Source organism: Oncorhynchus tshawytscha, linkage group LG33 (assembly GCF_018296145.1).
Source record: "Oncorhynchus tshawytscha isolate Ot180627B linkage group LG33, Otsh_v2.0, whole genome shotgun sequence".
Taxonomy (NCBI): domain Eukaryota; kingdom Metazoa; phylum Chordata; class Actinopteri; order Salmoniformes; family Salmonidae; genus Oncorhynchus; species Oncorhynchus tshawytscha.
In genome coordinates, this window is record NC_056461.1 from 46,084,892 (window position 1) to 46,100,143 (window position 15,252).

Here is a 15,252-nt window from a genome sequence, read left to right on the forward strand (position 1 = left end):
ACACACATACAGGAGTTAACAGAGCACACACATCTAGTCTACATGGTGTTAGTGTTCTTTTACCTTAGACTTTCTGTCCAGGGCTCTAGTCCCAGAATAGATAGATAGATGTCTCTGTCAGTCGGTCAGTCTGTGTGTGTCTGTCTGTCTGTCTGTCTGTCTGTCTGTCTGTCTGTGTGTCTGTCTGTCTGTCTGTCTGTCTGTCTGTCTGTCTGTCTGTCTGTCTGTCTGTCTGTCTGTCTGTCTGTCTGTGTGTCTGTGTGTCTGTCTGTCTGTGTGTATTCTTCTACCTTAGCCTTTCCATCCAGGGCTCCAGTCCCAGCGTAGATCTTGCTGACAGAGTCTCCATTAACCGTCCACATGGACCTGAACACTTCCTGAAACCTGGCTACCAGCTGGGGCTTCTCTGTCAGACCCATGTCCTCTAGCTGTTTAGGTAACATCTAGGGGAGGAGAGGAGAGGGAGAAGGAGAGGAAGGGAGGAGAGAGGGAGGGGGAGGGAGGGAGGGAGGAGAGAGGGAGGAGGAGAGGGAGGAGGAGAGGAGAGGAAGGGAGGAGGAGGAGAGGGAGGAGGAGGAGGAGAGGAGAGGAGGAGGAGGAGGAGGAGGAGGAGGAGGGGAGAGAGGGAGGAGAGGAAGGGAAGGGAGGAGGAGAGGAAGGGAGGAGGAGGAGAGGGAGAGGGAGGAGAGGAAGGGAGGAAGAGAGGGATGAGGGAGGAGGAGGAGAGGGAGGAGGAGAGAGGGATGAGAGGAGGGATGGAGAGAGGGTAGAGAGTCAGGGTAGGAGATTCCTCGAATATGAGTCATGCTTTGCCAGCTACACATTCATGTCACAGAGGAGCTTCTTAAAATAAAGATCCATTAACTTAAAGTCCATGTGTGAGACTGAATGTGTGTGTCTCACCTCCAAAGCGAAGTAGGCCTGGACACTGTTGGTTCTGTCTAGACAGTCTAGACAGTTGGTCCTGAGTGTACCACTCTGAGACCTGGGAGAGGAGGAGAAGGAGAGGAGGAGGAGAGGGAGGAGAAGGGGAGGAGAGGAGAAGGGGAGGAGAGGAGAAGGGGAGGAGGAGGGGAGGAGGAAGAGGGGAGGAGGAAGAGGGGAGGAGGAAGAGGGGAGGAGGAAGAGGGGAAGAGGGTTGAGGATTTATTAGGATCCATTAGCTGCTGCCAAGGCAACCCTTCCCCATTAGCTGCTGCCAAGGCAACCCTTCCCCATTAGCTGCTGCCAAGGCAACCCTTCCCCATTAGCTGCTGCCAAGGCAACCCTTCCCCATTAGCTATTGCCAAGGCAACCCTTCCCCATTAGCTATTGCCAAGGCAACCCTTCCCCATTAGCTATTGCCAAGGCAACTCTTCTTAAGGTCCAAACAGGGTTTACATCATCAATAACCCATAACATTATGCAAGACATTATTACAATATAAAATCCACAATACCATAGAATTACAATGTGTGTGTGTTTGTGTGTGTGTGTGTGTGTGTAGACTGCGTGTTAGAATGTGTGTGGCTCTTCACAGTCCGTGTTGTGAGGTGTTGTGTAATACATATTTATTTTTTTAAATCTTCTCGCTTTAGTGACTTGACGCTTTAGTGACCTGATGCTTTAGTGACCTGATGTGGAAGGCTGGACATGGAGACTGTGAGCTCTGGTGGCATGTCTTGTGGGGGTATGAATGGGTGTGTGCTAGTCGTATGAACAGACAGCTCAGTGCTTTCAACATGTCAATACCGTTCACAAAGACAAGTAGTGACGAAGTCAATCTATCCTCTACTTTGAGCCAGGAGAGATGGACATGCTTGTCATTGATGCTAGTTCTCCATGTAGCCTAGTGGTTAGAGTGTAGAGGCGGCAGGTAGCCTAGTGGTTAGAGTGTAGAGGTGGCAGGTAGCCTAGTGGTTAGAGTGTAGAGGTGGCAGGTAGCCTAGTGGTTAGAGTGTAGAGGTGGCAGGTAGCCTAGTGGTTAGAGTGTAGAGGAGGCAGGTAGCGTAGTGGTTAGAGCGTAGAGGAGAGATGGACATGCATGCCATTGATGCTAGTTCTCGGTGTATATTAAAGGCTAGCCGTGCTGCTCTGTTCTGGGCATACTGTAATTTGCATATGTCTCTCTTTGTGATACTCTACCCGTAACTCTACTCGGAGTTACGCCAAACTCTACCCGGAGTTACGCCAAACTCTACCCGGAGGTACGCCAAACTCTACCCGGAGTTACGCCAAACTCTACCCGGAGTTACGCCAAACTCTACCCGGAGTTACGCCAAACTCTACCCGGAGTTACGCCAAACTCTACCCGGAGTTACGCCAAACTCTACCCGGAGTTACGCCAAACTCTACCGGAGTTACGCCAAACTCTACCCGGAGGTACGCCAAACTCTACCCGGAGTTACGCCAAACTCTACCCGGAGGTACGCCAAACTCTACCCGGAGTTACGCCAAACTCTACCCGGAGGTAGGCCAAACTCTACCCGGAGTTACGCCAACAAAAAAAAACAGCTACCACAATGTTCTTAACAGTTATTTTCAGCCAATCATCAAGTCATTTGTGTTAGTTGCTCTACGTGCGGAGTGCCCTTCCCTTGTAAGCGTGCTGAAAGTCAGTTCATTTGTTTATTGTAAAAAAATAAAATATTCTAAAGTTTACTAAGGGTCAGCAGCAGGCTGATTGGTCAGCTGGTTGAACCGGTAAAGGGCACACAATTTCCTATAGGCTGAGATTGAAGAGATTGCAAATAGGAGTGGCAATATAACCTTCTACCATCTTCAAATCATTTTCCATTCAAGTTGTCGGTTCTAGGGGGTTTGTCCTTATTGATAAGACAAAACAAACAACAACAATCACCTTTTCCACACTCATTTTACAGAATTCTAAATTACAACGATTGTCTTTCATAACCTGGTCAGTTATACTTGGATGTATAGATTCGGCATTTGTTGCTAGCGTGTGTGTGTATGGGGTGGGTGTGTGTGTGTGTGTGCGCGTGTGTATGGGGCGTGTGTGTGTGTGTGTGTGTGTGCGCGTGTGTATGGGGGGTGTGTGTGTGTGTGTGTGTATGGGGCGTGTGTGTGTGTGTGTGTGTGTGTGTGTGCACGGGGCGTGTGTGTGTGTGTGTGTGTGTGTGTGTGTGTGCAAACGTGTGTATGGGGCGTTGTGTGTGTGTGTGTGTGTGTGTGCGCGTGTGTATGGAGCGTGTGTGTGTGTGTGTGTGTGTGTGTGTGTGTGTGCGCGTGTGTATGGGGCGTGTGTGTGTGTGTGTGTGTATGGGGCGTGTGTGTGTGTGTGTGTGTGTGTGTGTGCGTGTGTTTGGGGCGTGTGTGTGTGTGTGTGTGTGTGCGCGTGTGTATGGGGCGTGTGTGTGTGTGTGTGTGTGTGTATGGGGGGCGTGTGTGTGTGTGTGTGTGCGTGTGTGTATGGGGTGTGTGTGTGTGTGTGTGTGTGTTCGCGCGTGTGTATGGGGCGTGTGTGTGTGTGTGTGTGTGCGCGCGTGTGTATGGGGCTTGTGTGTGTGTGTGTTGGGGCGTGTGTGTGCGCGTGTGTATGGGGCGTGTGTGTGCGCGTGTGTATGGGGGTGTGTGTGTGTGCACGTGTGTATGGGGTGTGTGTGTGTGTGTGTGTGTGTGTGTGTGCGCGTGTGTATGGGGCGTGTGTGTGTGCGCATGTGTATGGGGCGTGTGTGTGTGTGTGTGTGTGTGCGCGTGTGTATGGGGTGTGTGTATGGGGTGTGTGCATGGGGGGTGTGTGTGTGTGTGTGGTCTCACTTGGTAACCCCCTTCTCTCCAGAGTAGCAGAAGAAGCTACAGGCATCCAGAAACTTGTTGAGCTGAGGTTTGAGGACACTGTGGAGTTTGTCAGCTTTGCCGCCTTTCACCATCTGATGGTAGTCGAAGTTAATCATCTTCACAGCTCCGGCGTGTTCGGACGCCTTCAGGTGACTCTGACAGGGGGGGGGGACGTTCACATTTAAGAGGTACAAAAAAAAAAAACTGAAATCTGCTCCAGGTACATGAACCTTGGAGAATGTAAGGTTAGATGTATCTGGAGTGCTTTGTTGATTGGGGTTGGGGTTATAGTAAGGTTAGATGTATCTGGAGTGCTTTGTTGATTGGGGTTGGGGTTATAGTAAGGCTAGATGTATCTGGAGTGCTTTGTTGAGCATGTGTTCTCCCTACTTCATGCTGAACAGGTTAGGGTCAGAAGGAGTTTGGGGTTAAGGGTTATAGGAGGAGTTCGGGGTTAAGGGTTATAGGGGAGGTAGGGGTTAAGGGTTATAGGGGGAGGTAGGGGTTAAGGGTTATAGGAGGAGTTCGGGGTTAAGGGTTATAGGGGTTAAGGGTTATAGGAGGAGTTCGGGGTTAAGGGTTGTAGGGGTTAAGGGTTATAGGAGGAGTTCAGCTTTAAGGTTTATAGGAATGGTTATGTACCTGGAATGCTTTGCTGAGCATGTGTTCTCCCTCCTTCATGCCTAGCAGGTTGATGATCACCTGTTTCCCATACAGCCTCCTCAGAGCACTAAAGTGCCTGGAACACAGTCACATACACAGGTGAGATATCACTCTGGAACACAGTCACATACACAGGTGAGATATCACTCTGGAACACAGTCACATACACAGGTGAGATATTACTCTGGAACACAGGTGAGATATTACTCTGGAACACAGTCACATACACAGGTGAGATATCACTCTGGAACACAGTCACATACACAGGTGAGATATCACTCTGGAACACAGTCACATACACAGGTGAGATATCACTCTGGAACACAGTCACATACACAGGTGAGATATCACTCTGGAACACAGTCACATACACAGGTGAGATATCACTCTGGAACACAGTCACATACACAGGTGAGATATCACTCTGGAACACAGTCACATACACAGGTGAGATATCACTCTGGAACACAGGTGAGATATCACTCTGGAACACAGGTGAGATATTACTCTGGAACACAGTCACATACACAGGTGAGATATTACTCTGGAACACAGGTGAGATATCACTCTGGAACACAGTCACATACACAGGTGAGATATTACTCTGGAACACAGTCACATACACAGGTGAGATATCACTCTGGAACACAGGTGAGATATCACTCTGGAACACAGGTGAGATATTACTCTGGAACACAGTCACATACACAGGTGAGATATTACTCTGGAACACAGTCACATACACAGGTGAGATATTACTCTGGAACACAGGTGAGATATCACTCTGGAACACAGGTGAGATATCACTCTGGAACACAGTCACATACACAGGTGAGATATCACTCTGGAACACAGTCACATACACAGGTGAGATATCACTCTGGAACACAGTCACATACACAGGTGAGATATCACTCTATATCACAATGTTTTCGTTGTCCGTAGCTTATGCCTGCCCATACCATAACCCCAGAGCAGGGTACCGCTCCCCCACACGACCCTATACACAGTCTGCCACCTGCCCGGTACAGTTGGAATCCGTGAAGAGCACACTTCTCCGTCGAAAGTAGCATTTTCCCCACTGAAGTCAGTTACAACGTGAAACTGCAGTCAGGTGAGCTTCCCTGGTGAGGACGACGAGCACGCAGGTGAGCTTCCCTGGTGAGGACGACGAGCACGCAGGTGAGCTTCCCTGGTGAGGACAACGAGCACGCAGGTGAGCTTCCCTGGTGAGGATAACGAGCACGCAGGTGAGCTTCCTGGTGAGAACGACGAGCACGCAGGTGAGCTTCCCTGGTGAGGACGACGAGCACGCAGGTGAGCTTCCCTGGTGAGGACGACGAGCACGCAGGTGAGCTTCCCTGGTGAGGACGACGAGCACGCAGGTGAGCTTCCCTGGTGAGGACAACGAGCACGCAGGTGAGCTTCCTGGTGAGGACAACGAGCACGCAGGTGAGCTTCCCTGGTGAGAAGGACGAGCACGCAGGTGAGCTTCCCTGGTGAGAAGGACGAGAACGCAGGTGAGCTTCCCTGGTGAGGACGACGAGCACACAGGTGAGCTTCCCTGGTGAAGACGACGAACACGCAGGTGAACTTCCCTGGTGAGGACGACGAGCACGCAGGTGAGCTTCCCTGAGACGATTTCTGACAGTTTGTGCAGAAATTCTTCATTTATACAAAACCCACAGTTTCATCAGCTGTCTGGGTAGCTGGTCTCAGATGATCCCACAGGTGAAGAAGCTGGATGTGGAGGTCCTGGGCTGGTGTGGTTACGCGTGGTCTGTGGTTGTGAGGCCGGTTGAATGTACTGACAAATTATCTAAAACAACGTTGGAGGCGGATTATGGTAGAGAAATGAACATTCAATTAACTGGCAACAGCTCTGGTGGACATTCCTGCAGTCAGCACGCCAACTGAACGCTCCCTCAACTTGAGACATCTGTGGCTTTGCTTTGTGTGACAAAACTTCACATTTTAGAGTGGCCTTTTATTGTCCCCAGCACAAGGTGCACCTGTGTAATGATCATGCTGTTTTATCAGCTTTTTTTTGATATGCCACACCTGTCAGGTGGATGGATTACCTTGGAAAATGAGAAATACTCATGAACAGGGATGTAAACAAATGTATGCACAACATTTGAGAGCAATACGTTTTTGGTACATTTGGAAAATTTCTGGGATCTTTTATTTCAGCTCATGAAACATGGGCCCAAACACTTAACATGTTACACATTTATATTTCTGTTCAGTAGAGTAGCATTTAGATCCTACTGCAGCCTTGCTAATGTCAACAAGACTAGAGTTTAATATCTCTCTCTCTCTCTGTGTGACCTACTAGAAGTAGACAGACACCCTATTCCCTCTGTAGTGCCCTATCCCCAATATGACTCTGGTCCAGAGTAGTGCACTATCCCCAATATGACTCTGGTCCAGAGTAGTGCACTATCCCCAATATGACTCTGGTCCAGAGTAGTGCACTATCCCCAATATGACTCTGGTCCATAGTGCACTATCCCCAATATGACTCTGGTCCAGAGTAGTGCCCTATCCCCAATATGACTCTGGTCCAGAGTAGTGCACTATCCCCAATATGACTCTGGTCCAGAGTAGTGCACTATCCCCAATATGACTCTGGTCCATAGTGCACTATCCCCAATATGACTCTGGTCCAGAGTAGTGCACTATCCCCAATATGACTCTGGTCCAGAGTAGTGCACTATCCCCAATATGACTCTGGTCCATAGTGCACTATCCCCAATATGACTCTTGTCCAAAGTAGTGCACTATCCCCAATATGACTCTGGTCCAGAGTAGTGCACTATCCCCAATATGACTCTGGTCCAGAGTAGTGCACTATCCCCAATATGACTCTGGTCCAGAGTAGTGCACTATCCCCAATATGACTCTGGTCCAGAGTAGTGCACTATCCCCAATATGACTCTGGTCCATAGTGCACTATCCCCAATATGACTCTGGTCCAGAGTAGTGCCCTATCCCCAATATGACTCTGGTCCAGAGTAGTGCACTATCCCCAATATGACTCTGGTCCAGAGTAGTGCACTATCCCCAATATGACTCTGGTCCATAGTGCACTATCCCCAATATGACTCTGGTCCAGAGTAGTGCCCTATCCCCAATATGACTCTGGTCCAGAGTAGTGCACTATCCCCAATATGACTCTGGTCCATAGTGCACTATCCCCAATATGACTCTTGTCCAAAGTAGTGCACTATCCCCAATATGACTCTGGTCCAAAGTAGTGCACTATCCCCAATATGACTCTGGTCCAGAGTAGTGCACTATCCCCAATATGACTCTGGTCCAGAGTAGTGCCCTATCCCCAATATGACTCTGGTCCAGAGTAGTGCACTATCCCCAATATGACTCTGGTCCAGAGTAGTGCACTATCCCCAATATGACTCTGGTCCAGAGTAGTGCACTATCCCCAATATGACTCTGGTCCAGAGTAGTGCACTATAGAAGGATAACAAGATGCCATTCAGGATGCACACAGTGTCCAGTCTTATCTGGTGGCCCAGAACTTTCCTTTCAACCAACTGCTTCAGTATAAAGCTCACCATCCAGAGGGAAGGGGGGGTGTCTCCTCTCATCTCCTCTCACTACTGTGAGGTTTACGGAGCTAACAAGACTGAAGGAAACAGAATAATTACCTCTCAAAAGCCGGTGCATTGGCCTCGTACCCTCTGGAGAGCTTGACGCGATGAGAGCCCACCTTTAGGAAAGAGAGAGAGAGAGACAGGGAGAGAGAGACAGGGAGGGAGACAGGGAGGGAGACAGGGAGGGAATATTAACTAGGGATATTGTGTCAATTCTCTTGCGTTCAGTGTAAGCAGAGTCAGGGTATACTGCAGCAGTTTGGGCCACCTGGCTCGTTGCGAACTGTTTCTCTTCCTAACAAAGAACAAAGACAATCATTCATTCGCCAGAATTTTACATAATTATGACATAACATTGAAGGTTGTACAATGTAACAGGAATATTTAGACTGATGGATGCCACCCGTTAGATAAAATACAGAACGGTTCCGTATTTCACTGAAAGAATAAACGTCTTGTTTTCGAAATGATAGTTTCCGGATTTTACCATATTGATGACCTAAGGCTCGTATTTCTGTGTGTTTATTATAATTAAGTCCATGAATTGACAGAGCAGTCTGACTGAGCGGTGGTAGGCACCAGCAGGCTCGTAAGTACTCATTCAAACAGCACTTTACGACGATTGCGAGCAGGTCTTAGCAATGCTTGAATCACAGCGCTTTTTATGACTTCAAGCCTATCAACTCCTGAGATTAGGCTGGCAATACTAAAGTGCCTATAAGAACATCCAATAGTAAAAGGTTAATGAAATACAAAATGCTATGGAGAGAAAAAGTCCTATAAATACTATGTTAAATACAACCTAAAACTTCTTACCTGGGAATATTGAAGACTCATGTTAAAAGGAACCACCAGCTTTCATATGTTCTCATGTTCTGAGCAAGGAACTGAAACGTTAGCTTTTTTACATAGCACATATTGCACTTTTACTTTCTTCTCCAACACTTTGTTTCTGCATTATTTAAACCAAGTTGAACATGTTTCATTCTTTTTTTTGAGACTAAATTGATTTTATTTATGTATTATATTAAGTTAAGGTAAATGGGTTCATTGTTCATTCAGTATTGTTGTAATTGTCATTATTACAAAAATAATATAAAATATATATATATATTTAAAAAATAATCATAATTAAACGGCTGATTAAATTAGTGGCTTTTTTGGGTCCTCCGATAATCGGTATCGGCGTTGAAAAATCTGAATGGGTCGACCTCTTGTCAAAACAACATTAAAAAAAGACATGGTATCTAGAACAAGATTTTTTTAAACTAGCTGAAACAAGCCACCTATGATTCCCCCATATGGCTGCTGCTTTTATCCTAGCAATCTGGCCGTCCAGAATCATTACGCCCATCCTTCTGCCTCTGAGATGAGCAAGTAGCATTTGGTCTATGGGGTATTCATGGAAAAGCATTCCAGCTGGTTGAGAGGAGGCCAAGAGTGTGCAAATCTGTTCATCAAAGCAAAAGGGTGGCTACTTTCGAAGAATCTCAAATATAAAAATATTTTATATATATTTTGATTTGTTAAACACTGTTTTGGTTACTACATGATTCCATATGTGTTATTTTATAGTTTTGATGTCTTCACTATTATTCTACAATGTAAAAAAATAAATAAAAACCATTGAATGAGTGCGTGTGTCCAAACTGTTGAATGGTACTGTATATACACATCTTTAATCAGGTTACAGACCAGTTAACGAGACCTAAGACCTCTAGACTTAGTGCAACAATATTAGCTGGCTAGTTATTGGTTTAGTAACAGATGCTAGCAGTGTACTATATATATAGGGAATAGGGTGGCATAGGGCTCTGGTCTAAAGTAGTGCACTATATAGGGAATAGGGTGGCATAGGGCTCTGGTCTAAAGTAGTGCACTATATAGGGAATAGGGTGCCATAGGGCTCTGGTCTAAAGTAGTGCACTATATAGGGAATAGGGTGGCATAGGGCTCTGGTCTAAAGTAGTGCACTATATAGGGAATAGGGTGTCATTTCAGCCTGGGTGTCTGTCACAGACAGAGGGGGACTGGCGTGTCCTAAACAGGGGGAGGAAGCTCCTCCATTGTCCTGGTGTCTGTCAGAATCCGCATGCTATCTCTCTGGCTCCGCCTCAATCTGTCCATCTGTCTCAATCTGTCCATCTGTCTCAATCTGTCCATCTGTCCGTTTCTACCTTACTGGCCTCTCTTTCCTTCTCTCATTTCTTGCACAGACTGAGTCACACTGAGTGAGTCACAGACGCAGCTAAGTACACACACACACACACACACACACACACCTCACGCTCTCCTCCACACACACACACAGGCACACACACACACACACACACACGGGCGCACACACACACAGGGGCACAAACACACACACACCTCACGCTCTCACTCCACACACACACACAGGCACACACACACACGGGCGCACACACACACAGGGGCACAAACACACACACACACACACCTCACGCTCTCACTCCACACACGGGCACACACACACACACACACAGGGGCACGCCCTGGCAGACTCAGAAGGGATATTGGTAAATGCTCCTTGAGGCTCTGTCTTCCCCCACTACGGGCCTCAGCCTGTTTCCCCCTCAGCCTCCTCCGTCAAATCAACACCATCCTTCCTCTCCCCTTTGCCTCAGGTAGGCGTACCTGAACATATGACTGTTTTTGTGTGATTTATCACCACCCATGTTCACAGTCATGCAGCTAGCCTGGGCTGGCATTACATCACCCTCTGCCTGTCCTCATAGTGCTTATTACAAGTCCCAGTCCAGCTATTATCTTCCTGTAGGAAATACAATACTCCAAGTACAAATACAGTCTAGTACACATACTTAAGGGTAAAAATATATATATATATGTTTTGAGCAAAATAGTGTTGTTGTTTTTTTTTTTGTGACACAGGTGCAGAATTCAAGGTTTGGACATTGAAGGAGGAGGTCCGACTGTGAGAAAAGAAGAGAGAATAAATTGAACACCTGGACAACCTATTGAGATGAGCCTCTTCAGTCAGTCAGCCAATAAACACGCTTCTAGGGAGGCTAGAGGTCTTGAATAATTAATGTATTACACAGAGGTTACCGTTACATTCTACAGGCCTAGAAACTGCACAGCACACACAGCCATGGTTTACTATACAGCCATGGTTTACTATACAGCCAAGGTTTACTACACAGCCATGGTTTACTGCCCACAGCCATGGTTTACTATTCAGCCATGGTTTACTATACAGCCATGGTTTACTACACAGCCATGGTTTACTGCCCACAGCCATGGTTTACTATACAGCCATGGTTTACTACACAGCCATGGTTTACTGCCCAGCCATGGTTTACTGCCCAGCCATGGTTTACTGTACAGCCATGGTTTACTATACAGCCATGGTTTACTATACAGCCATGGTTTACTATACAGCCATGGTTTACTTTACAGCCATGGTTTACTATACAGCCATGGTTTACTACACAGCCATGGTTTACTGCACAGCCATGGTTTACTACACAGCCATGGTTTACTATACAGCCATGGTTTACTACACAGCCATGGTTTACTATACAGCCATGGTTTACTATACAGCCATGGTTTACTGCCCACAGCCATGGTTTACTACACAGCCATGGTTTACTGCCCAGCCATGGTTTACTATACAGCCATGGTTTACTATACAGCCATGGTTTACTGCCCAGCCATGGTTTACTATACAGCCATGGTTTACTATACAGCCATGGTTTACTGCCCACAGCCATGGTTTACTATACAGCCATGGTTTACTACACAGCCATGGTTTACTACACAGCCATGGTTTACTGCCCACAGCCATGGTTTACTGCCCACAGCCATGGTTTACTATACAGCCATGGTTTACTGCCCACAGCCATGGTTTACTACACAGCCATGGTTTACTACACAGCCATGGTTTACTACACAGCCATGGTTTACTACACAGCCATGCTGATGGAGCCTTCACTGAGACTTTTGTTTTGCTGCTGCTAGAAACCTGTCCAGGTAGTGTACTTGTACATCAAACTGCCTCACGCTACAGAAACAGGAGATGGGCTCCTGCCCTGTGGGCCGTTCTGGCTCGGACAAGGCTACTTACAACTTACTACCAAAGTAACCTTGTCCCCTGGCTAAATTGCCAGAGAGACAGCTGATGGAAGGGATTACTACCAAAGCCTCTTCCGGTAGCCTGGTGGTTCAGCCTGTTATCATCAGCCAACTCCTCTCGGTGTCCATTCATTGTTATGTAATGGCTTGTCTTCCATAGAAGGTGTCACTCTGTATGGCTTGTCTCCCATAGAAGAAGGTGTCTCTCTGTATGGCTTGTCTACCATAGAAGAAGGTGTCACTCTGTATGGCTTGTCTACCATATAAGTTGTCTCTCTGTATGGCTTGTCTGGCATAGAAGGAGGTGTCTCTCTGTATGGCTTGTCTACCATAGAAGAAGGTGTCACTCTGTATGGCTTGTCTACCATATAAGTTGTCTCTCTGTATGGCTTGTCTGGCATAGAAGGAGGTGTCTCTCTGTATGGCTTGTCTACCATAGAAGGAGGTGTCTCTCTGTATGGCTTGTCTACCATAGAAGGAGGTGTCTCTCTGTATGGCTTGTCTACCATAGAAGGAGGTGTCTCTCTGTATGGCTTGTCTACCATAGAAGGAGGTGTCTCTCTGTATGGCTTGTCTACCATAGAAGAAGGTGTCTCTCTGTATGGCTTGTCTACCATAGAAGAAGGTGTCTCTCTGTATGGCTTGTCTACCATAGAAGAAGGTGTCTCTCTGTATGGCTTGTCTACCATAGAAGAAGGTGTCTCTCTGTATGGCTTGTCTACCATAGAAGAAGGTGTCTCTCTGTATGACTTGTCTACCATAGAAGAAGGTGTCTCTCTGTATGGCTTGTCTACCATAGGAGGTGTCTCTCTCTATGGCTTGCCTACCATAGAAGAAGCTGTCTCCATGTGTGACTCATCTACCATAGAAGAAGTTGTCAAACCCTTCCAGTCACCTCCTCACACTACAGAGCCTTCAGAAAGTCTTCATACCCCTTGACATAATCCACATTTTGTTGTGTTACAGCCTGAATTCAAAATGGATTAAATACATTTTCTCACGACCCTATCGTCACACAATACTCCATAATGACGTCACAATACTCCATAATGACGTCACAATACTCCATAATGACGCCACAATATTCCATAATGACGCCACAATATTCCATAATGACGTCACAATACTCCATAATGACGTCACAATACTCCATAATGACGTCACAATACTCCATAATGACGTCACAATACTCCATAATGACGTCACAATACTCCATAATGACGGCACAATATTCCATAATGACATAATACTTGCAAATTTATTGAAAATGAAATTCAGAAATAACTCATTTACATAAGTATTCACATGCCTGAGTCTATACTTGTAGAAGCACCTTTGGCAGCGATTACAGCTGTGTGTCTTTCTGGGTGAGTCTCTAAGAGCATTCCACACCTGGATTGTGCAACATTTGCCCATTATTCTTTTCAAAATTCTTCAAACTCTTGTCAAATTGCTTGTTGATCATTGCTAGACAACCATTTTCAGGTCTTGTCATAGATTTATGTCAAAACTGCAAAAATAAAAAATTGTAACAAACTATTGAAAATGCTATTGTGTTATTTAAAATAAAAATCGTAATCGAATGTTACCGTAGACCGTCATAAAGATAAACCAAATTATAAAAACATTTGCGATAATATATATGAAACGTATGAATTACACTTTTAGAATGTTGCAGTCTGACTGCTCATTAGCTTGACTGGGGGGGGGTCCCCCGAGGCCCAGTGGTTTTACTATTAACTAAATTTATAATTCTGATTTTATTTAAGTTTGCCATAACAAAGGGTTTGTATACTTATTGACTCAAAACATTTCATATTTTCATTTGTAAATAATTTGTAAAAAATGTGTCAAAACATAATTCTACTTTTGACATTACGGGGTATTGTCTGTGTGGGCCAGTGGCACAATATCTCAATGTAATCCGTTTTTAAATTCAGGCTGTAACACAATAAAACGTGAAAAAAAGTTCAAATGTGTGAATACTTTCTGAAGGCTCTGTAACTTTCAGTGACGGATGGTATTAGCGGAACAGCTCTCTGCCATGTTGGTTTCTATCCACGTAGCGACGCACAAAAAAACAGCCTGTTGATGAGAAGGTCGAAGGAGAATGGCAAGAAACCGTGCAAGCTAACAGGCAGGGCCACAAGCCATTTTGGAACCCACAACACATGGGCGATTGCATCAGAACTACCACAACTTGTTCCACTCCTATCAGCTAAAAACAAGAAGAAGTGGCTCCAGTGGACACGTGATTACCAACACTGAAAAATAGCATGTTGCGTCATGCTGATGGCAGAGTCAGGATTTGGCATAAGCAACATGAGTCCATGGCCCCATCTTGTCTGTTGTCAACAGTACAGGCTGGTGGTGGTGGTGTAGCAGCATGGCCCCATCTTGTCTGTTGTCAACAGTACAGGCTGGTGGTGGTGGTGTAGCAGCATGGTCCCATCTTGTCTGTTGTCAACAGTACAGGCTGGTGGTGGTGGTGTAGCAGCATGGTCCCATCTTGTCTGTTGTCAACAGTACAGGCTGGTGGTGATGGTGTAGCAGCATGGCCCCATCTTGTCTGTTGTCAACAGTACAGGCTGGTGGTGGTGGTGTAGCAGCATGGCCCCGTCTTGTCTGTTGTCAACAGTACAGGCTGGTGGTGGTGGTGTAGCAGCATGGCCCCGTCTTGTCTGTTGTCAACAGTACAGGCTGGTGGTGGTGGTGTAGCAGCATGGCCCCATCTTGTCTGTTGTCAACAGTACAGGCTGGTGGTGGTGGTGTAATGGTGAGGGGAATGTTTTCCTGCCACACGTTAGGTTCCTTGATACCAATTGAGCAACATTTCCACGCCCCGAAGAATTCAGGCTGTTATGGAGGCAAATGTGGGTCCGACATGGTAATAAATGGGTGTATCTAATAAACTGGCCACTGTGTGTATATTTAGAAAAGGATCAGCCAGCCCAATGCTAAAATACACAACCGTTCAAAAGTTTGGGGTCACTTAGAAATGTCCTTGTTTTTGAAAGAAAAGCAAGTTTTTTGGCCATTAAAATAACATCAGAAATACAGTGTAGACATTGTTAATGTT

The 15,252-nt window shown here is 46.3% G+C and overlaps 1 protein-coding gene across 1 annotated transcript in view; it reads right to left on the reverse strand.

Annotated features, from left to right (window-relative positions):
- synj1 (synaptojanin 1) overlaps positions 1–15,252 on the reverse strand; it is a 94,506-nt gene that overhangs the window by 49,166 nt on the left and 30,088 nt on the right. Inside the window, exons 7-11 of the mRNA XM_042311242.1 lie at positions 8,112–8,173; positions 4,420–4,516; positions 3,757–3,932; positions 904–985; positions 291–443 (exon numbers count right to left, since the gene is read on the reverse strand). Of these exons, the coding sequence (XP_042167176.1) occupies positions 291–443; positions 904–985; positions 3,757–3,932; positions 4,420–4,516; positions 8,112–8,173 (570 nt within the window). The remainder of the gene's footprint in view (positions 1–290; positions 444–903; positions 986–3,756; positions 3,933–4,419; positions 4,517–8,111; positions 8,174–15,252) is intronic.